Source organism: Pavona decussata, unplaced genomic scaffold, assembly GCF_977016875.1.
Source record: "Pavona decussata unplaced genomic scaffold, jaPavDecu1.1 SCAFFOLD_302, whole genome shotgun sequence".
NCBI lineage: Eukaryota > Metazoa > Cnidaria > Anthozoa > Scleractinia > Agariciidae > Pavona > Pavona decussata.
The window spans coordinates 1,841,456-1,865,293 of record NW_028145698.1 but is presented as its reverse complement, the minus strand read 5'-3'; the positions used below and the strand labels follow the sequence as shown (position 1 = coordinate 1,865,293).

The 23,838-nt window shown below is 39.2% G+C and overlaps 2 protein-coding genes, 1 long non-coding RNA gene and 3 pseudogenes across 4 annotated transcripts in view; 3 read left to right on the top strand and 3 right to left on the bottom strand.

Annotated features, from left to right (window-relative positions):
• The window catches only part of LOC146454426 (uncharacterized), a 328,274-nt gene that overhangs the window by 151,087 nt on the left and 153,349 nt on the right, over positions 1–23,838 (bottom strand). The gene's annotated exons all lie outside the window — the stretch shown is intronic.
• The window catches only part of LOC146454428 (uncharacterized), a 205,343-nt pseudogene that overhangs the window by 57,180 nt on the left and 124,325 nt on the right, over positions 1–23,838 (top strand). The window lies entirely within an intron of this gene.
• On the top strand, positions 3,547–4,884 carry LOC146454438 (uncharacterized). Its single transcript, XR_014859284.1, has 2 exons — positions 3,547–4,414; positions 4,445–4,884. It is a non-coding gene; the product is annotated as an uncharacterized LOC146454438 (long non-coding RNA).
• On the bottom strand, positions 4,758–12,095 carry LOC146454436 (mitochondrial inner membrane protein Mpv17-like). The gene is made up of 2 exons (XM_085095564.1): positions 11,921–12,095; positions 4,758–5,408 (listed from the first exon to the last, which is right to left on the bottom strand). Exons 1-2 carry the CDS (start codon positions 12,000–12,002, stop codon positions 4,921–4,923), a joined length of 570 nt encoding a protein of 189 aa, XP_084951690.1. The 5' UTR covers positions 12,003–12,095; the 3' UTR covers positions 4,758–4,920.
• Positions 6,633–9,509, top strand: LOC146454437 (uncharacterized; annotated as a pseudogene).
• On the bottom strand, positions 15,553–16,476 carry LOC146454435 (mitochondrial inner membrane protein Mpv17 pseudogene; annotated as a pseudogene).

The window sequence follows — 23,838 nt, the reverse complement described above, 5'->3', positions numbered from 1 at the left end:
TTTAATTCTCAATTTAACAAAGAGTTTGCTTAAAAACTAGTAATTTATGTCAATTTTAGAAAAGAATGACCAAAAAAACTGAACCAGTTTCTTCTTTATTCCCCTGAAGAGAAGCAGCTGTTAAATTTTTCGCATAACTTAACTACAAAAAGCGGACATTTGCTTGGTTTTGTATTCAAATAAAAAAGTCGTTCCTTATTGATGAATGAAGAAAATATTCATCTTTAATACATTTGTTCTACCCTAAAAATAAACATTGACTTTTAAATTTCTTCTTTGTACACGTGGATATATGTGACGATTAACTCTTTTCAGTCGAAAGATTAAAAATAAGCATATAGTTATTCGAATGTTATTGTTGAAATGTGATGCAGTCTTGTGTCTTGCTTACTGTCTTATTTAAACCTAAATAATTTATAATTTTTGCTACCTATAAGTTCACTTTTTTTAATTCTAATGAAAAGATAATTTTGACTTTTTTCGAAGAATGATTCTTTTTATGATGCAATGATAGCATTTAATTTTGATTCAGTTGCAACTGACTGTGTGATGACATTTCTGAGAATTAATTTAACATGTGGCCATTATTGTGCGATAGTTTTTTTTCCATATTGCTAACATATACGTCTCCGATGTGTTTTTAGAAAATTTTCTTAAATTCACGATAGTAATTAAAAATATATTATATTACTTTAAATATTTTTATGAATATAAAAATACAGGTAGCCTTGTGGGTGATTATATAATTACTATTTTTCGATGTTAACCCTTTAACCCCAAATATCAAAGAAGAAATTCTCCTATCTTTTCCCCATACACTTTCTATAAAAGTACTAGGGAGAAGTCATTAAAATATCAAGAAAATTCACCTTGGGTGGTCATATCCTTAATCCTCATAACCTTAGGGGTTCAATAAGCATTGATATTACAAGGAGAAATTTGATGCTAATCACTGTTAGGGCTTAAAAGGGTAAACATCATCTTGTCCTTCTACTGTTGAAATAGAAAACCTTGTAAACAAAATTCAAATCATGTTGCCTCTGTCAGCACTTTCATTACGGTTGTCGAATGAAAACAAAAAACCCCTGCCCTTTGCACGTGTGATGTTAATAGAACTATCTCAACGCCACTCAAATATATTCCTTCTCAGTTACCCGCTACCTGTATATGTTTTCAGTAAAGTAACATATTTTTTTACCTTTGTTGATCATATCAGCACAGGTTGCTTGCTTTGGTTTATGTTAAAGGGAACCTCCAATTTTGAAACAAATTGACATTAAATTGTTGGAAATAGTACATAAATTTCAGAGCTACAAAAATATAGATTTTACTGGTCGCCTATTTTCATTTTCATTTCTCCTGCGCGCCGCCATTTTGGATTCCATGACGTCTAGCGGTTACCCAATTATTGCATTCGGGAATAAAATCTCCTCAATTTTTCTTTCCCTCGTTTGAGGCATATAAAGGTGTCAAATTTCACTTCCGGTTGGAAACAATACTGTGTAAGACAGGAGACTGGGCATAGTAGGGCTGTGTTGTCAATACTGAAATGCTAGTATCGCAATTTCTCTATTCCTCAATGTTGTTTGAGTGCAGAGGTAGAAAACCTGCGTGGATGAAAATATGAATGGGATTGTGGAATGAATGAAACAACAGAAAAATAGAGATAACCCACGAGACTAAGCATTCATGTATTGACGTTACAGCCTAACTATCCCCAGTCTCCCATCTTGCTTGGTATTGTACCCAATGGAAAGTAAAATTTGATGCTTTTATAAGCCTCAAACTAGTCTCCCTCGCAGCCATTGTCTCGTCACGCAATGCTCATTTGGGGAAGAGAGTTGCGTGACAAGACAGAACGGTGGCGAGGGAGGCTAGCCTCAAACATGAAAAACAAAATTAATGTTTTTTTAAGGACGGTGCCTACTAATATCGAAGTATTTTTGTGCGGTTTATGATTTTGCGGGAAAAGCAGATCTTAGGAAGGCCTATTGGAATCCAAAAAGAAAATTGGTGGTAGCCACACATTTTTCAGAGATAATTAAGCAAAAATATCTCTAAAAAGCGCCAAAATATGAAGCAATGTATGGGATTTTTTCCTAAATTGAAGCTTAATTATCTCTGAAAAATGCATGGTTACCCCCAATTTTCTTTCGAGATACCAAAAGCGTTTGCTAAGTTCTGCTTTCTCCGCATAGTTTTAAACCGCGCAAAAATATTCCTTTATTAGCAGGCACCACCCATAGGGAACCCGAGTATATCGAGATGCGCAGAACATATGCACAGTAACAATAGTAGGCACCGTCCTTAATTTTGTCAAATTTTATACAAGAACAACAACCAATTTTGATCAATCAAATAAAAAAAAAAACATTGTCAATACAGGTAGTATCCACACAAAACATTAAGGACAAAATACTCCATGGTGACAGATGTCCAATAGTCCGGTTTGGAATTCACCAAGACCGTTGGATAAAAAGACAAGAGATGCATTTATACAGGGTTAGCCTCAATCTGAAGTAAAATATTTACAAATACCAGTGAGAAGAGGAACTTTTCGCAACTCTGTGTATTTTTTATTCATTTTAGGATTCAGCACTTTCCTGCTAACATTTGTGAATATTTTGCTTCAGGTTGAGGCTAACCCTGTATAAATGTGTATTTTGTCTCTTTATCCAGCGGTCTTGATGAATTCAAAACTGGACTATTCTTCATACAACATCACTGTTAAAGGGGAATTATTATCCACATTTGATGTCATTTAAAAACCCAAAAATGTTTGTCTGTCAACAGAAACAAAACAAAAAACATAATAACAATAATTGTCTAGGTTTGTTACAAATTATTATCCCAGTGCAAGAAAACTCTTGATTAGTGCCTGTGGCCAGAGACAGAGTAGGTCGGAATGGATTGAAACCTGAAAGATGTTAGGCTAACGTTTTTCAAGTTCTCGCACTTTTCCTTGCAAAATGCACTAAAAAAGTTGGCTGTTCCTTTCAAGAATTGAGTTGATTTCTCTCCTCTCATTGTTCTATAATTATTTTGTAGCTAAGTGAAGGTCTTAATACTCCATTTTCAAAAGAAAAGTTAAAGTTAAAAACAAAAACCCTTGACACTTCCCCTTTCAATCAAATATATGGAGAACAAGAATAAAGACAAATGATAAGCATACAGTGTAGATTAAACTTCTTACAGCTGTTACCAATAACATGCAACCTACATCAATGTACAATGTATCGCCTTCAAAAGAGTTGGGTAAACTAAGTTTTTTTTTGCTGTATGCCAATCATTTAAATTCTGATAAGATTACAAGGCAACAGAACCAAGAAATTGACAATTTTATCTGCTGACAGATGGTAAACTTTATCAACGTTGATTTCCAAGCCATTTTATCTAAAAGATAGGGCATCATTTTCAGGACATTGTATTTTTGAATGAAAACAATCAGAATCTTGCAAAACCAACAATGCATGCTATCGATCGTGAGTTAGAAAATGATCACATGCAGTGAAATTCAAAAATGCCTTTTCTTTTCTTTTGATCTAGCTAGGAAATCAATTTAAATAAAGTTTTACCTATTCTTAGCAAAGTAGAAGTCTTAGTTTCTTGTTCTTGGATCTTGTCAATGGCTTCCCTTTGATTGACATCCACCAAAAATAAAAATGCAACTTTATGCGACTCTTTTAAAGGTCGTACCTGTGAGTTGCGTGTTAATTGGTAACCAAGTCTGCTACATAAGAAAATGGTAGAGGATAGTGAAAAGAATAAGTACATGTATATTGATCATGGGACTTATAGATGTGCCTAGTTTTGCTACTGCGCATATGTTCTGCACGTCTGGAGATACTCGGATTTCCAAGGGTGCTGCCTACTAATACAGGGATATTTTTGGGCGGTTTAAAACTAGGTGAAGAAAGCAGAACTCGGCAAGTGCTCTTGGTATCTAAAAAGAAAATTGGGGGTAATCATGCATTTTTAGATAATAAAGCTTTAATTTGGAAGAAAACTGCCAGACATTGCTTTGTATTTTACAGCTTTTTAGAATAAATGTTGCTTAATTATCCCTAACTGAATGTGTGGTTACCCCCTATTTTCCTTTTGGATTCTAATAGCTCTTGCTAAGATCTGCTTTTCTTGCATAGTCATAAACCATGCAAAAATACTTCAGTATTAGTATGCACCATCCTTAAAGGGATACTTCAGGTTACTGGCTACATTAACAGTCCTTTTCTAATTAGTCAAAGCAAGCGGAGTAAAGTCTACATTGTATCCGGAAAGGCACTGCTGGAGGTCTGCTTGGAAATCTTCTCAGATAATGAAACTGCAAAGTTGGGGACTGTTTACATGAAGGAAGGAAGATCCTAAGAGTAGAAAGGTCCTCAGTGGCGAAACAACTGTTTTTTTTTTTTTTTTTGTTTGTTTTTTTTTTTTTTTGGTTTACAAGCAGAAATTTTGGTCAGGGTGCTTACCACATGGGGAGAAAAGAAAGACAAAATTGTTGCCCTTTAGAAGCTGAATGCCCTACCACCACCATGTTTGTTTTCCTTGTCCCTAGTAAAGGAACTTCCAAGTGAAGGTACATGTGTACATGTAGTTTACTTTGTGCTAGGGTCTTCCTATCTCTCAGCTAGGATTTAAGTGGAAGACCTTGATCCAAGCAGTAACACCAAGTACAACCTTTTGCATGTAGACTGAATACAGAAAACATGGCGCTAGAATAATCCGCTTTCTAGGATCTTTCCAGTTCTAGGATCTTCCGCCCTCCACGTAAATAGCCTTACCTAAACAAAGGGTTAAATGAGCAGTAAACGGCACTGTACGTTATGGTACATTTCTGTACATCATGGCTTATTTTTTCGTGATTCTCCATGATAGAAAAGTCAATCAAGGGTTGACTGACTGAGCAAAGTTGAGGCAATTTTAGCTCAAAGGTTTCTGAATCAAGTCCTCAGACACTGGCTTATTAGCCATCCAAGACAAATACGCATTCCAAAATATTGCCACTAACTGGACAACAGCGACGCGGTGCTGAATTGGAACGAAAGTAAAGTTAAGAGTTTGTGTCAGAGGCCATGTCTTGTAGTTTGTAATCAAAGTCTCCACGTAGCGTTCCTGAAGCATCTTCTTAATTTCATCCGGCCTTTTCCCAGCGAGTGTCTCCATGACGCCAAAAAAGAAGCATATCATAACAGGAGCAAAGAGGCTTTGATCTAAGAGCATCTTTTTGAAGCCCGCAGTTTTAGCTGCACCAGGCACAATCCTGTCAAGGGATAGGTACCATGTTCTAAGCACAGGAGCAATAATCAAGCCCACCACACCCATACGAGCAGTTCGGACAAAATCATGGTCAGTTCCTTTGTGTTCAACAAGCTGCTGAGTGACAACATCACCAGTGGCTACAAGGACACCTAATGTACAAGGGCAGAACATTTCAGTTAGAGAATGGAGTATAAGTTAAGTAACAACATAATATACTCAGTACAGAATATTGCAGCTGTAATCTGAGTTTTTCTCTTTTCACATTAGAAGTTATTTTGTAATAACAATATTATACTCTGTACATGTACCACTCATTACTCATTTGAGGGGGGTAATTGTAAAACGAGCACAAGTGATGACGAAAGTTCTCCGAATAATTATGCTCTAGATAATTATAAGCCAAGGCCAACGTCTCAGAAATGTAGTTTAATGGTTATTTTTGTGCTTTGAGGGCTCGAATTCCATGGAAGGTCAATATGATTTACAGTCTGTACTCCTAAAACCTGAATCAACACATGGAAGATTTCTTTCATTCTCTTTTTGCCAAATAAAAAAAATCAACCGCACATCTGGGCTTTGTTTCTTGAGTTTTAAGCAAAATTTCATAAGTCAATTCATCCAATTCAACCTAGACTTGCCACAAGTCGACCTCTAGAGTCTCACAGTAGAAAAGACGATAGGAGCAAGCTTTTTAGGCTGCGAAGCGGCTGAGCGAGCGACAAAGGCATAGGAGGTCGACTTGTCCTGCTTGAAGGGTGCCAAAATGGCGAGCGGTGTGACTTGCATTTGGAAGAAAAGCTTCAGTTATCGCTTTCGCAATCTATCCCATGTTGGAATTTCAACTGCAAGTCATGTTCCGTAGCTCATAATTACTTTTGAATGACAACGTTATCCCCGAGGGTCTCAAGGATCTACTCTGATTGGTCTAAGCGTAGCGACCTGTTTTTCGGTCGAAATTGGCGGCAATCATGTATGAAAAGTCCTTCGTCCCGCGCCATATTGAATAAGAGGAAAGACTTTTTCAAATGTCTAAATTCAACCCTTTTGGTGACAACATAAATATGGGACAGTACTACAGTACATTGTATGTTTTTGGCATGATAACTGATGTAGAACAAATAGTCTTAGATTGTGCCCTTCATTTCGAAAACCTTTTATAAACCAGGATCGAAATCCTCCAATCAACAACAGCCTAGGAGAGGATCGAAATGCACCAATCAACACAAACCAAGGTGCTACTTATACTGTCACGCAATCAGTCGACACCATCGCCTGATGAAGACTAGCAGTATAGCGGTCGAAACGTTGCGATCCACATCTTTGTGACTCAATCGTGAGACAAACGATTAACTCATCTATCATTTTAAACCACGATGACAAACACCTTTCATAATATTGACCTGAAATATGGGCGCACAGCCCTAAGGTTGATTCGTCGACACGAGCGTTGCTCACGGAATCTCGCGCGATATGCTAACCACCTCACCTTTCTCATAAGGTACGTAAGGAACCACGTTATTCCTAGAGACCTTCGGGTCCGTTCGCCAGTTCCAACCAAAGGCGGTCACAGAGTAGCCAAACTAGCATCCTTGAGATTGCTAAGAGAGAGAATCAGACTAGCTCAGAGGGCTAAGGGAAATGCGATGCAAGATAGCCACTCTACAGCGAAGAGTATAACAGCCACTCATGCTTCTGAGATACTTGAAAAGATCAGTTGCAACACAAAACGACTGTTTAATAAGACCAGAGACAGACAGAAACGAAAGTTCGATAACCTGTTGATCGAGAAACAGTCTTCTGTTTCAACGACAAGAACACCTCATGTTGACAGAACACATCAAGTTGACAAATCCAAATGGGTTATCAACTTATCCTCCAGGTCCTTAAGCGACGCTGAGGTATCTTTACTACAAAAAGGGTTAAATTTTGCTGTAACACCTACAAGCATCCCAGCCACTGAGACAGTTGCCAAGGTTGAATCTGCAATAAGACCACTTGACGCAGAACAGGCAGACACTGTCAGGAGAAACGTAAACTCTATCCTCCAGAAGGCTAAGCCTCCTGAACCTAATATCACCAGGGAGATGAAACAAGCTCTCAAAGGTTTAAAAGAGGGTAAGAACATTATGATTCTCCCGGCAGACAAAGGTCGTGCCAGTGTAGTGCTAGACAAAAACACCTATGACGATAAACTGAAACACTGATTGAGAAGGGTCCATACCGACTTCTTAATAAAGACCCAACGGACCGTTTGAGCCGAAAGTTGACTAAAAAGCTTCTGAACCTGAAGCGAGGTGGGCACCTGACAGAGTCCGTATATAATTAGATCAGGCCCAAACATCAGCAACCACCTAGAATCTATGGCCTTCCTAAGATACACAAGGTAAATACACCACTGAGACCTATAGTTTCTTGTGTGAACACCTTTGCTTATGATCTGTCTTCCTACCTAGCCGATGTGTTATCCCCCTTAACAGGGAAATCAGAGTATACAGTTAACAACTCAGCTCATTTCATGTCCACTATCAACGGTGATAGGGTACTAGAGAGCGAGATCATGGTGTCTTTTGACGTAGAATCACTGTTCACAAACGTACCTATCGAAGGCGCCGCACAGGCCGCGTTACGGAAACTAGAAGCTGACCCGTGTCTTCCCAACCGCACGACTTTAACACCTGCACAGATTGCGGACCTCTTGGATTTCGTTCTAAGATCCACATACTTCCAGTATGATGGATTAATTTATGAGCAACAAGATGGAGCAGCCATGGGTAGCCCAGTATCCGCTGTCGTAGCTAACCTCTACATGAACTATTTTGAAGAACAAGCTTTGACTTCTATGCCTTGTATGCCTAAGATTTGGAAACGCTATGTGGATGAGACCTTTACCATCTTGAGTCGAGACAAAGTTGACATTTTCCTGCAACACCTCAAAAGTCAACAACCAACGATCCGCTTCACTATGGAAACTGAGACTAACAACGCCATACCCTTTCTTGACACGTTGGTAACTAGAGATCCGGATGGCTACCTCTCTACCAGTGTTTACAGAAAGCCTACACACACTGACCAATACCTAGCGTATGATTCACACCACCCGCAATCTGCAAAACGCGGTATTGTCAAGTGCCTGTACGATAGATCGAAACACCTCATAACTAAACCATCAGTTATCTCGCAAGAAAAGAAACACCTCTCATCAGTTCTTGTTTCTAACGGTTATCCGTTTTCGTTTGTGAAAAACATTACGAAAACAAAGAAATAAACAGCCACAAAAGAACCAGCGCCTGAAATTAAATCTACTGCGGTGCTACAGGTACCATACGTCAAAGGGTTATCAGAGGCTCTTCGCCGTTGCCTACAACAGCAAGGCATACAGACAGTTTTCAGATCTGACCCAACACTTAGATCACACCTAGTGCGACCTAAGGACACTGTCGACCCTGCAAAACAAGACGGAGTAGTCTACAAGATTCCCTGTGAGTGTGGCAAGGTCTATATTGGAGAGACGGGAAGATCTATGCATGAAAGGATTAAGGAACACGATAGAGACATACGGCTTGCTCGAACCCAATCCTCCGCCATTTCAGAACACAGCAATGCGACGGGCCACTATCCACTCTGGGATGAGGTTAAGTTTATTGACCGAGACCCACATTGGTACACCCGTAGGGTTAAAGAGGCTATTCACATAAGACTTCACCCTGACAACATCAATAGGGATAATGGAATTGAAATTCCGGAAGCGTGGATGCCCACGATCAAACAACAAAGCAGCCGATCGGTACCAAGGCGGACGGCCGAGGGAACAATTTCTAGTCTGAACGACGAGGATCGAAATCCTCCAATCAACAAGAGCCTAAGAAAGGATCGAAACGCACCAATCAACACAAACCAAGGTGCTACTTATACTGTCACGCAATCAGTCGACACCATCGCCTGATGAAGACTAGCAGTATAGCGGTCGAAACGTTGCGATCCACATCTTTGTGACTCAATCGTGAGACAAATGATTAACTCATCTATCATTTTAAACCACGATGACAAACACCTTTCATAATATAAACCATTTCTCATTTGGCATACAGACAGGTTATTGTGTCCGAAACACACTTCATATTTACGTTCTCATTTAAGGGTTTAAATTTGTCCAACAAGCTTACGACTTTAGCCTGAGAACTAAACCAACTGAAGTGATGCTTGAACTAATTTTTCTTCTTCTCTTTTTAAAGCTAAACAAAACTTTCTAACACCACAAATCTGTGGGCCAAAGTAGTAAGTTCTTTGGAATTCTAAAGATCAAATCATCACTTACACTTGCTTCCACCCGGTTCTTCAATTGATACATTTTCTTGCAGTTTCACACAGTCTCATTGTACTTGAACTCATTATTAGCCAAGTTGGTGCTACAGTATTTGCTTAAAATTGACAATCACTTTAGGGTCGTGGGTTCAAATCCCATCTGGGACCGGTTTTTTTTTTTTTTTTCCGAGTCTTCGTTTCTCCCTTATCCACTTAATATCTTGTTGTTGTTGTTTGTCCTTTAGTACAATCACTTTATGACTGTGTTTATTAATCAATGAGTACTAATCAGGAAGGAGAGCATGCATGCATACCTAGAGGATACATGTACCAGGCTAATATTTTTGCAGGTACCACTTCAGGTAAGTACATTGTATTTCCAGTTTTGCTTTACCCCTTCGGAAGCACATCCTGGATAGTCAGAAACAGTGTCGTAGCAGTTGTAGTGAGGGCTCAATGTCAAACCATAGCTCAACAACCAAGGATGTGGTTGCTCTCCAGTCTTCAGTCATAACTTACGCTTGAACAGTGAATCAATTTACGCTGAATAAAGTTCAGCGTCTGAATCAAATCAGCTGGGATAATCAATTTAGGTAGGCCTAAACTCAAATTTTATGTATTTTATGCGAAATACGGCTGAGTTAAGTTCAGCTTCTGAATCAGTTCATCTGGGATCAATTAAGCTGGGCAGGCCTAAAATTCAAATTTGTTGTGGCTCATGTGAAGTGCATGTACAGCTGAATTAAGTTCAGCATGTGAATCAATTCAGCTGGGATAAATTATAGTGTAAGTTGGGTGGATCTAAATTCAAATTTGATGTGGCTCGTGTCAAGTATGGCATCTGAACCAGGTGTTATGCGCCAATCAAATCGAAACTTCAACATCCCCCCACCCCCTGCAAACTCCAGGCATTTGACTATTTTCTGTGTCCCAGGAGTCAGGAATTTGACGGGTAAGGCCTTCCCAGGGGTGGGGAATTTGACCTTTGCTTGGGTGGGGTGGGGAAAATTGAACCAGAAGTGTGAGGTTTCAAATGGCTTTTTTTTCGGATGTCGAAGTTACTAACAGCTACATAAACACGTGTTTGGACAAGATGGAAAAGTTTAAAGGAAGAAATATAGCATAATTGTGAGCGATTGGATTACAAATAAATGGTCTTCAGAAGTTGTATAGTATTTTTGAAGTGTGTATGAAAAGAAGAGAGTGCTTTTGTCATACTATAGAGTGAATACAATATGGTACGTTTTCACATCCCCATTTCATACATGTACATTTCTGTTAGAGGTAATCAACTGACAATGAACAATTTAACAATGCAATCGTAACCACTCAAGGCTCTGTTGTTGATATGTATAAAGTAACCTCGTTACACAACCTTGGCTCTGCCATGTTTCAGAGTTAGGGCAGCTTAAGACCCGTCTATACGACCAATTTTTATGTGGCAACTGTATGTGGCAATTTTCAGCAAATGCAGTGGTCACATAAAAATTGGTCACTTCTCACCATCTACACAGGCAAATATAAATTTCCACATAAAAATTGCCATATAAAAATTGCTCGTGTGGCTTTACACTTGCTGATTGACATTGTCCGACCTCATGAATTTCAAATCATTTTTTAATAGTTTCAATATTAAAGTTGTGTTTTTGTAGTAACTCAAGTCTGGTAACAACAGGGCCATCATATAAAGGGTCACGAAACGTGTTGGCATGTTTATACACAAGCTTTATTAAAGCTGACAGGAGCTTACAACGATTGTTCTTTAGCAGAGGAATTTGAAAGACAAAATTAACTCGATTATAAGGTGGGGCATTTGAACACCAATTATTTGGTGACGATCTAAAGTTCAAATGCCCCGGGGTTTGCCCGGGGAAGATGGGGGGGGGGGGGGGGAGGTGTTTAAGTTTCTCTGCATTGCACCCCACTGACCATTCATTCTTTGCATCTATCATCTCATTTTTACCATATTTAGACAAACTTAATCACAAATTTATCGATCGTTGCCCAAAAAATTATGGGTGAAAGTAAGCAACAGTGTGATGAGTTGAAAATCACGAGGCCGACAAATGTTCCAAGCTGGGTTTGGGCACTACTTGAACTAACTGATGCATTATACATGTAAGCTTGACAAAATATTAAGTCTAGAACATTTAAATTTTGACGACATTTTTATAATTTACAACAGACCAGTGTTTGATTTGTGTAGAGTTAACGAAGGAAATCCCATAAATCTAGCTACGTTTTGTGTACCCTAAAATGGATGTCCACCATTCAACTGAGATTGAGCTTAATTTGAAACCGAAAACCCCACAAGACGACTGAATGCGTGTTTGTTGTTTATAAGGTTTTTCTGTCTTACCTGTTCCGATTGTTTGTGTTTTCCACGGATGTGTAATGAGAAGCTGTTGATATTTTGCCCAAGCTCTTGTAAGGATCCTCATTGTACGACTTCTACGCAAAAGTTTCGTAATTCACAGTCGTAACGTAACCCGGTTATAAAATGCCCGCCATGTTGGAATTTAGCGACCGAAAGACGGAGAGACACTGGGAACAAGAATGTAATACTAGTTCCCAGGACCACCTCCTGCTAAAACCAGCAGCCGCTCGCAGCCGCTGGCGAAATTCCAAAGAACCTGAGGACTGCAGGAAAATTTTTTTTTTAATCTAGAAATATCTGAAATACAAAACACAGTCGCCAAAGTCAGCGAATACAGGGCTACTTATTTGCACCAGTTCATGAGCTCCTGATCAGAAGTGCCCATTGCCTTGTTCTTCAAAAGGCTCCGGCAGATGCAAGTGAAATGGACTAAAGAGGCTTCATGTTTGCTCCACACAGTTTGTAAATCGAATCTCGCATCCAGAGTCCCCAGACTTTTTGGTCAGCGGATGAGCGCCAGGAGAGAGTCACCCTTGGCGCAATCTCATACTATGGGCCGCCTGTCAGCTATCCTTTCCTTAAAGCCGTTGGCAAGCAGCTCTTCCAGAAGGATTTCACTGATGCCGAAACAAACACGAATGCACATGGCAAGAACCACAGGAATGTGTGGTGTCACAGGTAGCCCAAGCTCTGTGACAGTTTAGATGTTTGTATAAACCTCTCGTTGTAATTTGAGTGTCACGATCTGAGTTACGCAAAGGCGTAAATTATAAGGGTATGTATGGGAATTTACTTGGGTTTTAGGTATCAAGGAGACAAGCTAAGTTCCCATACAAACCCTTACAATTTACGCCATTGCGTGATTCAGATCGTGACACTCAAATTACAACGAGACGTAACAAAGATCCAAACGCTCACAGAGATTGGGCTGCCTGTGCTGGCGTGGCACCAAGTCTCGCTCCTGTGTCTCCAAGAACGGGGTTCTATTGTTTTTTTTGTACACCAGCCACCCAATAAAAAGACTATGAGAAAGTCACAGGCCACGCAAAATTTGAGACACTAGAAAACTACAGTGTCAAACTTCCTTTATTTTCAGTAATACTGAAATTGAGCTTTAAAATCACGAATCATGATATTTATATGGGACACTTGTTACAACCCATGCTGTCATAAAATAAAATTATTTATAATAAATAACCAACGAATTAAACTGAGGTTGCAGAATTATTTGAAAGAAGAGAAAAGCTTTCATCAATGGGAATGAAGGTCTTGACAATCTGCGAGCCAGCGAGCCATGCGAGGCACTCAGGTTAGCCTAAAAAACACTCCGGTTGGCCTAAAAAGCACTCAGGTTAGCTTAAGTAGCTCCCCGTTTAGCATAATGGTTAGCATTTATGTTGGGGGTTGTCTGTGCCTCGCATGTTTGGCTTGCATGGCTGGCATGGCTCGAACGTTTGGCTCGCATGCCTCGCACGTTTGGCTCGCTGGCTCGCACATTGGCCACACTCTGGGAATGTCCTACATTCAGTCCAAGATTCAGTCTTTCAGGCTCCTTTTCCCTGATCAGCTATACACATTATGAGACACACACCACTGTCTCTAGGCTCAAGTTTCAAATTAAAAGACATAAATTTAATAAACAGCTGAAACAGGAGAAGAAAAACTTGATATTCCAGCAACCTCGTTCTGGGGTCTCCCCTCTTTAAGCGGAGAGAACCCTGGGACCGAGTTCCATCTCCGAGTTTCATCTTCAAGACCTCGCGTTCCTTTCGCTTGACCAATACGGTTTCTCGCACACTGGTCGAGCTTTTGAGCCATTGTACTTGCTCAGCAACAAAATTCTACACTGATACACAGTCGATTTGTCAATTAAACCATCATTGTTCAGTCTCCTATGATCTACAGTCGTTGTCAAATTCTGTTGAGATGATTACAACATTAATCCCTTTGATTCTGTCTTGTATTGATATTCTAGCAATTTTACTGATTAAGTAACATATTTTCTGTTGCTGTTTGCCCTGTCCCCCATCCCCGGTGCAATGTTGGTCTTTTATATACAATTATGCATAAACCTTCACCGTTGAAAGTCAGTCATTAACTGATTAGGGAGCTTAAGCAACGACGACGGCGACGGCAACAACAACGCCGCAAAACAATAGGTTTAATGCACGTGCGTTTTACATTTTGGAACATTTCTTTGCTGCCTCTGCAAAACAACAACGTGAAATGACCGCATTTCAGGTTTGTGGAGAACGTGGACGTACACTACGTACAACGGTAAAGTTTTCATTTTCTCTTTTAATGCACCTATCAATGTCAAGCCGCTAAGGGGGGGGGGGGGGGGGGAAGGCGGGGGATTTGACGTAACAAGTCTGCCTGCGGTAGGGACTTTTGATCATTTGCCGAGTCCCGGGGATCGGAACTTTTGACTTCAACCTACCAATGCCATCTTGGATGACCGAGAATGACTGGAAACAAGTAGAAGTCGATTGTTGAGCTGTTGCTCTCAATTGGCTGCAAGAGTTGATCGATTTGCAATGTCCGCCGTTGGCGATTTTTTTCTGGATTTGTTTGACAAGCCTTTCTCGTTTAGACTGCCGATACGACGAGCCTTTGTTTTATCTCTCTCAAGCTTATTTTTTTGTTGTTCAAGGCGGCGGTAGTGAAACTTGGTTAAGGCAGAAATAAAACCCTGCTCGGCTTTTTGCTTAACCGCCTGAATGTCTTTTTTAAATTGTTCGTCTGGCGGGATGTTTGCCAGCACGTTGTAACGGAGTGACTTGGGACACGTCTTCTTGTCCAAATGTCTCTTTATTTTTCTTACGGATTCCGCCGTTTTTCTGATTTTGGCTTCCGCTGAGGACGTGACTTCTGCGTCAGCTTTTCGTTTTCGTTTGGCGTCGCTCTGTTTTTCTTCTTCTACGGCTTGTTCTTTTTCAGTTTTGGGAGGCAGTTGGTAGCTTGGTATTTTGTCTGATGAGTCGCTATCCCCGTCATACTCTTTAGAGCATCCAGGTTTTTGGTAATCCAGTTGGATTGTCTTCAAAGGACTTGTGTCCGTGTGTGATACCAAACCATCATCGAAGTTTTCCTCCATTGTAAGTTTCAGAAAACAATGTGAGTTTGCAAGCAAGACCGCGGTTACGTTTCGAATCTTTCGATTCTCGTCAGTTGCTATTATTTTAAAGATTTGTTACGAGGAAAGGTAGAGTGCTATACTCAATTCCGTTCCGCCGGCAGTATGGCAGTTTTTGGTTTTTATAGCCACTAGAGTAGTATGGTAGGATCGAAAATGGTTGATGCTTAATTTTTTTTTTTTTTTTTTTTGGACAGACCTATGCATTTTGCTACATAGAGATGGAGAACTTGCACACTTTTGACCATGATTAATTTCCCTGGGGTCGGGCATTTGAACTGAAAAGATGATCGCCTTTGCTCGGCGTCCCCCCTCCCCCCCCCCCCCCCCCCAAAAACAGCTTAACTTTGATAGGTGCATAACTTGTACGCCACTCCTACCAATTTGGCTCCTGGATAGTTCGCCACTTTTTTAAACGTTGAGCGAGTTGAAATAATCGAGAAGTAAAAACAAATTAAAAAAAGATATATTTTCGGGTGACGTTTTCGTTGCTTAAGCTCCCTTTTAAACAAGGGGAAGGGAGGAGACCCAGGGAGGGGTGGTACCAAAGGATAAAGTTTTGAGTGATTTGGGACTGAAGTAGGGCATAGATTTTAACCAGTTTGGTCTGAAAGTGTTAAAACGGTAAGGATTCTAGGAACCAGGTCTGAAAATAGGTATGAAGTTTCGAGGGTCAGGTTTTAGTCTAAAATAGGATCAGGGTCTGGAGAGGTGGGTTGCACACCCTACGAAAAATCCCGCGGGGTTCCCCTTTCCCCCGAGGAGGAGAGTGACGTCAAGGTAAAAATGTGGTAATCTTCTCAACAAAATTGAAGACGATTGTATTATGGTTTTGGCATCCTGTCACGCATCTGGGCAGGCCTATCGTTGCGTTACTACTAAAAGCCCTAATTTCAAGGTTCTGTGTGCTCTACTGGCTCTGATCTAGTTCCTTATGCGATGTCCACGCTAAGTACGTATTCCAGAACAGCAACACAACATTAACCACTAAAACTCGTAAATGCGCTGGGAACAGGTAAAAGTTCAAGAACTGCACCGCAGGCCAAATCTTGTAGTTCACAACCATGTTGGGATAAAATTCCTCGTAAATCTTATCGCTGATTTGCTTCAATGTCCGACGTTCCACGATTCCAACTGCGCCATAAAATAAAATCAGAAATACTGGCGCCAGAATGCTCTGATCCACCGTCATTTTTTTCATGGCATTTCCCGGGCTTTTCCGAGCAAAGCGTTTATCTAGTGTGGAGTACCACACGTGAAATATTGGTCCTATAACAACTGACCCAATGGCGGTCATCCGCGCAGTTCTTACCACATCGTGGTCCCGTAGACGAACGTTTTCCACACATTGTTGTGCAATGAAATCTCCCGCGCCGAGAAGGGCCCCTGGGAATAAACATGTAAACAAAATGATGCATTAACAAATCGCACTTATTCCATAACAATACTGATAATTCTATTTACCCTTATTTACTGCGGTGAGGGTAAAAGGCGGAAAGAGTTTGCGGAATGGCATGTGGCATGGCGTGCGGAATGGCATAATTATGCGAAATACGATTTACGCGGGGAATAAATTATCTGAAGAGCGCAGCCTGTTTTCTCGCCAATTTTATAAGAGCAGCAGCTTTTTTGATGCTGCGGACTCTTGCTAAATATCCCGCTAAATATTAACGAAAATTCGAAAATTTGAGCGTCTGATTGTTGATTTGGAAGAAGTGAGGGTAAAAAAAGCGATGAAAACTGTTTATAGTTTTTGCATTCAAGGAACTATGACTAAATCCGTAGTAAATTAAATTTCATGCTCACTTTACTCCATGCGACTTCGGTTGACAAAAATAATGTGGCAGCGTGAAGTCTTCTCAGGACAAAGATTGATCCTTTACCGAGGGAAAATAATAAACATTTTTTCTTTTTTTTAAACCCTCGGTAAAAGATCAATTCTCATACCCTGTATGCTCGATGATTCATTTATCATGAGCGAGAAAATGAACAACAATTTGACCAAAATGCATTTGTGATAAGAATAGTTTCAAAACCTTTCACACAATCAGCGTCGATAATTAGACACCATACTTGTCATCTGCTTTTTTGCTCTAGGGCTTTTTCGCCTTTAAATCTCATTTTAGGTTGGGACGTCTGGCACTGAAAGACCTTAATTAAAGACGGATATGTTTAGTTCGATAACGCGTAACTGAACTATAGCTACCTGAATCGCCGTATTGAATAGCTAGGTAGCTAGCTCAGCAGCTCAACAGTGACTTGCGTACTCGTCGCTCGACGAAAATGTAAGGTGAGAAAAAGTAGAACATATTTTTCCCATAAGTTGTACAAATTGTAACCGTCAAAGAGTCTGATAAAATGACTGAGTTTAAATTTAAAATTTCTCACATAATAGTTTTGGCCTTAGGCCGATGTTATTTCTCCAGTCTGGTGTTGCTTTTTGTCAAGGCTACTCGCTACCACATTCTTTTTGTCAACTAGAAATTTAATTTATTCTTAGTTCCTTGAATGGGAAACTTCATCGATTTCTTCACTCTAACTTCCTAACCAGCGATCAGACATGTTCTATCCCAGGCGTATATTTTCTAATCCTCGATCTGTTGTTTGGTTGTTTAATGGTCTGCAACATCGGAAAAACTGCTGCTCTTATAAAATTGGCGCGAAAACAGGATGCGCTCCTCAGTTAATTTATTCCCCGCGTAAATCGTATTTCGCATAATTATGCCATTCCGCACGCCATGCCACATGCCATTCCGCAAACTCTTTCCGCCTTTTACCCTCACCGTATTTACTGAGAGAGGGAATGACAACCGGGCAAGTTTCCCACCCTAGCCAAAATAAAATTACCGGTTATTCGATTGAAACGTTGATCTCACTAGAATTCAACAGCTTCGTACTGGTATGATGAGCTTAGCTCGACTCAGGGATGTGGGTCCTCGCTGCTTAGGTAAAATTTTTTTACCTAAATCTCAGTAGGAGTTGTAACAAGAACCAGTCTAATAAAGCAGAACAGAAACATCAAGCGAGAGAAAGGTGTTAATCCGGACACGTTTGCTGGGCCGATTTTCGTCATCAAGTTTTGAATGATGACAGATTTTTTTGAAGACTTGAAATTAATTTTTGCGCGACATGTATACACTTCCTAATAATAGAAAAATATTCAGAAGCAAGAATCAAAAGCAGAAATGCTGTTACTCCACTTTGCCAGCATTCTCGGCCGCTGTTGTCACCGTACAGTTTTTCACAAGATCGTGGTTGACGCTCCCTCTGTTTGGCGGTATTTTTTTCTCTTACACGCGTCTATCTTCCTCTCCTCCCTTCGTCGTTTCTGTTATTTCTAAGATTTTAGAATAAAGCCGTCTATTTCTCTCTCTCTTTCGTCTGCATCCATCGTGCACGAGATTCTCTCAAGTCGAAGAGACGTAAGCATTTCGATATAATGCGGTTTACAGCACTTCCTGTTACAATTGTGATTGGATAGAGGTCTAATAATCCTTGGCTATCGAACTTTTCCTCAGCTGAAGAATTCACACGGAACAAGCGGTTTTAGACGTTTCGGTAATAGTTCGATCCGATTTTCGAGAGGATTAAAGCCGAGAATTTTCGAAACGAAATGATAGAAAGGATAATAAATTCTTTGTATTCTAAATCTTACGTGGCTACAACATATCCGTTGGACGAACCACAAAGACATTACTTTTCATTACAAAGGAAGCTTAAAGAATAGAAGGCAATTATGAAAACCATAAAATATTTGGCGCCAACAATAAGTTCACACAGGTACTTGCGTTGCGAAATGGCTCCATACAGGACACGCTTTGATTAATGTGATAAGAAATTCCCTACTACGACTGAGTTGCTAAAGCACAAAACATCAACACGTCACTCCGCGAGGTGAGTGAAACAACTGCCACAACCGGCAAATTAATGTCCCAGCTAGTTTATATCGTTTAAATTAAACATAAGCAATTAGTAAAGCCTCAGTGTATCGCTTACTTCAGTTTAATACCGGCAAATTAATGCCCAGGTGTATCACTTAATTTAAACACAGGCAAATAATGCCCCAGTGTATTGCTTAATTTAAACACAGGCGAATTAATGCCCCAGTGTATCGCTTAAATTAAAAAACACAGGCAAATTAATGCCCCAGTGTATCGCTTAAATTATAAAAACAGGCAAATTAATGCCCCAGTGTATTGGTTAATTTTATACACAGGCAAATTAATGCCCCAGTGTATTGCTTAAATTATAAACACAGGCAAATTAATGCCCCAGTGTATTGTTTAAATTATAAACACAGGCAAATTAATGCCCCAGTGTATTGCTTAAATTATAAACACAGGCAAATTAATATATCGCTTAATTTAAACACAGGCAAATTAATGCCCCAGTGTATTGGTTAAATTAAACACAGGCAAATTAATGCCCCAGTGTATCGGTTAAATTAACACAGGCAAATTAATGCCCCAGTGTATCGCTTAAATTATAAACACAGGCAAATTAATGCCCCAGTGTATAATGCTTAAATTATAAACACAGGCAAATTAATGCCCCAGTGTATCGCTTAATTTAAACACAGGCAAATTAATGCCCCAGTGTATCGCTTAATTTAAACACAGGCAAATTAATGCCCCAGTGTATCGCTTAAATTATAAACACAGGCAAATTTATGCCCCAGCGTATCGCTTAAATTATAAACACAGGCAAATCTCCCAGTTTATCGGTTAAATTAAACACAGGCAAATTATTGCCCCAATGTATTACGTAATTTAAACACAGGCAAATTAATGCCCCAGTGTATTGCTTAAATTATAAACACAGGCAAATTAATGCCCCATTATATCGCTTAATTTAAACACAGGCAAATTAATGCCCCAGTGTATCGCTTAATTTAAACACAGGCAAATTAATGCCCCAGTGTATCGCTTAAATTATAAACACAGGCAAATTTATGCCCCAGCGTATCGCTTAAATTATAAACACAGGCAAATCTCCCAGTTTATCGGTTAAATTAAACACAGGCAAATTATTGCCCCAATGTATTACTTAATTTAAACACAGGCAAATTAATGCCCCAGTGTATTGCTTAAATTATAAACACAGGCAAATAAATGCCCCAGTATATCGCTTAATTTAAACACAGGCAAATTAATGCCCCAGTGTATCGCTCAATTTAAACACAGGCAAATTAATGCCCCAGTGAATCGCTTAAATTAAACACAGGCAAATAAATGCCCCAGTGTATCGCTTAGTTTAAACACAGGCAAATCAATGCCCCAGTGTATCGCTTAAATTAAACACAGGCAAATTAATATATCGCTTAATTTAAACACAGGCAAATTAATGCCCCAGTGTATTGGTTAAATTAAACACAGGCAAATTAATGCCCCAGTGTATCGGTTAAAGTAACACAGGCAAATTAATGCCCCAGTGTATCGCTTAAATTATAAACACAGGCAAATTAATGCCCCAGTGTATAATGCTTAAATTATAAACACAGGCAAATTAATGCCCCAGTGTATCGCTTAATTTAAACACAGGCAAATTAATGCCCCAGTGTATCGCTTAAATTATAAACACAGTCAGGCAAATTAATGCCCCAGTGTATCGCTTAATTTAAACACAGGCAAATTAATGCCCCAGTGTATCGCTCAATTTAAACACAGGCAAATTAATGCCCCAGTGAATCGCTTAAATTAAACACAGGCAAATAAATGCCCCAGTGTATCACCTAGTTTAAACACAGGCAAATTAATGCCCCAGTGTATCGCTTAAATTAAAAACAGGCAAATTAATATATCGCTTAATTTAAACACAGGCAAATTAATGCCCCAGTGTATTGGTTAAATTAATCACAGGCAAATTAATGCCCCAGTGTATCGGTTAAAGTAACACAGGCAAATTAATGCCCCAGTGTATCGCTTAAATTATAAACACAGTCAGGCAAATTAATGCCCCAGTGTATCGCTTAATTTAAACACAGGCAAATTAATGCCCCAGTGTATCGCTCAATTTAAACACAGGCAAATTAATGCCCCAGTGAATCGCTTAAATTAAACACAGGCAAATAAATGCCCCAGTGTATCACCTAGTTTAAACACAGGCAAATTAATGCCCCAGTGTATCGCTTAAATTAAAAACAGGCAAATTAATATATCGCTTAATTTAAACACAGGCAAATTAATGCCCCAGTGTATTGGTTAAATTAATCACAGGCAAATTAATGCCCCAGTGTATCGGTTAAAGTAACACAGGCAAATTAATGCCCCAGTGTATCGCTTAAATTATAAACACAGGCAAATTAATGCCCCAGTGTATAATGCTTAAATTATAAACACAGGCAAATTAATACCCCAGTGTATCGCTTAATTTAAACACAGGCAAATTAATGCCCCAGTGTATCGCTTAAATTATAAACACAGTCAGGCAAATTAATGCCCCAGTGTATCGCTTAATTTAAACACAGGCAAATTAATGCCCCAGTGTATCGCTCAATTTAAACACAGGCAAATTAATGCCCCAGTGAATCGCTTAAATTAAACACAGGCAAATAAATGCCCCAGTGTATCACCTAGTTTAAACACAGGCAAATTAATGCCCCAGTGTATCGCTTAAATTAAAAACAGGCAAATTAATATATCGCTTAATTTAAACACAGGCAAATTAATGCCCCAGTGTATTGGTTAAATTAAACACAGGCAAATTAATGCCCCAGTGTATCGGTTAAATTAACACAGGCAAATTAATGCCCCAGTGTATTGGTTAAATTAAACACAGGCAAATTAATGCCCCAGTGTATCGGTTAAATTAACACAGGCAAATTAATGCCCCAGTGTATCGCTTAAATTATAAACACAGGCAAATTAATGCCCCAGTGTATAATGCTTAAATTATAAACACAGGCAAATTAATGCCCCAGTGTATCACTTAATTTAAACACAGGCAAATTAATGCCCCAGTGTATCGCTTAATTTAAACACAGGCAAATTAATGCCCCAGTGTATCGCTTAAATTATAAACACAGGCAAATTTATGCCCCAGCGTATCACTTAAATTATAAACACAGGCAAATCTCCCAGTTTATCGGTTAAATTAAACACAGGCAAATTATTGCCCCAATGTATTACTTAATTTAAACACAGGCAAATTAATGCCCCAGTGTATTGCTTAAATTATAAACACAGGCAAATTAATGCCCCAGTATATCGCTTAATTTAAACACAGGCAAATTAATGCCCCAGTGTATCGCTCAATTTAAACACAGGCAAATTAATGCCTCAGTGAATCGCTTAAATTAAACACAGGCAAATAAATGCCCTAGTGTATCGCTTAGTTTAAACACAGGCAAATTAATGCCCCAGTGTATCGCTTAAATTAAACACAGGCAAATTAATATATCGCTTAATTTAAACACAGGCAAATTAATGCCCCAGTGTATTGGTTAAATTAAACAGAGGCAAATTAATGCCCCAGTGTATCGGTTAAATTAACACAGGCAAATTAATGCCCCAGTGTATAATCGCTTAAATTATAAACACAGGCAAATTAATGCCCCAGTGTATAATGCTTAAATTATAAACACAGGCAAATTAATGCCCCAGTGTATCGCTTAATTTAAATGCACAGGCAAATTAATGCCCCACTGTGTATCGCTTAAATTATAAACACAGGCAAATTAATGCCCCAGTATATCGCTTAATTTAAACACAGGCAAATTAATGCCCCAGTGTATCGCTCAATTTAAACACAGGCAAATTAATGCCCCAGTGAATCGCTTAAATTAAACACAGGCAAATAAATGCCCCAGTGTATCACCTAGTTTAAACACAGGCAAATTAATGCCCCAGTGTATCGCTTAAATTAAACACAGGCAAATTAATATATCGCTTAATTTAAACACAGGCAAATTAATGCCCCAGTGTATTGGTTAAATTAACACAGGCAAATTAATGCCCCAGTGTATTGGTTAAATTAAACACAGGCAAATTAATGCCCCAGTGTATCGGTTAAATTAACACAGGCAAATTAATGCCCCATTGTATCGCTTAAATTATAAACACAGGCAAATTAATGCCCCAGTGTATAATGCTTAAATTATAAACACAGGCAAATTAATGCCCCAGTGTATCGCTTAATTTAAACACAGGCAAATTAATGCCCCAGTGTATCGCTTAATTTAAACACAGGCAAATTAATGCCGCAGTGTATCGCTTAAATTATAAACACAGGCAAATTTATGCCCCAGCGTATCGCTTAAATTATAAACACAGGCAAATCTCCCAGTTTATCGGTTAAATTAAACACAGGCAAATTATTGCCCCAATGTATTACTTAATTTAAACACAGGCAAATTAATGCCTCAGTGTATCGCTTAAATTATAAACACAGGCAAATTAATGCCCCAGTGTATCGCTTAATTTAAACACAGGCAAATTAATGCCCCAGTGTATCGCTCAATTTAAACACAGGCAAATTAATGCCCCAGTGAATCGCTTAAATTAAACACAGGCAAATAAATGCCCCAGTGTATCGCTTAGTTGAAACACAGGCAAATTAATGCCCCAGTGTATCGCTTAATTTAAACACAGGCAAATTAATGCCCCAGTTTATCGGTTAAATTAAACACACACAAATTATTGCCCCAGTGTATTGCTTAATTTAAACACAGGCAAATTAATGCCCCACTGTGTCTGATCGCTTAAATTATAAACACGAACAAGTTAACAAATTAATGCCCTGAGTGTGTCGCTTATTTAAACACAGG

What these genes read in the sequence shown, in the direction of transcription:
- LOC146454436 (XM_085095564.1), bottom strand. Translation starts at nt 12,002, where the DNA reads ATGAGGATCCTTACAAGAGCTTGGGCAAAATATCAACAGCTTCTCATT. An exon ending in AACACAAACAATCGGAACAG is followed by an intron (nt 5,409 to 11,920) that starts GTAAGACAGAAA and finishes CTTGTACATTAG; the next exon opens with GTGTCCTTGTAGCCACTGGT.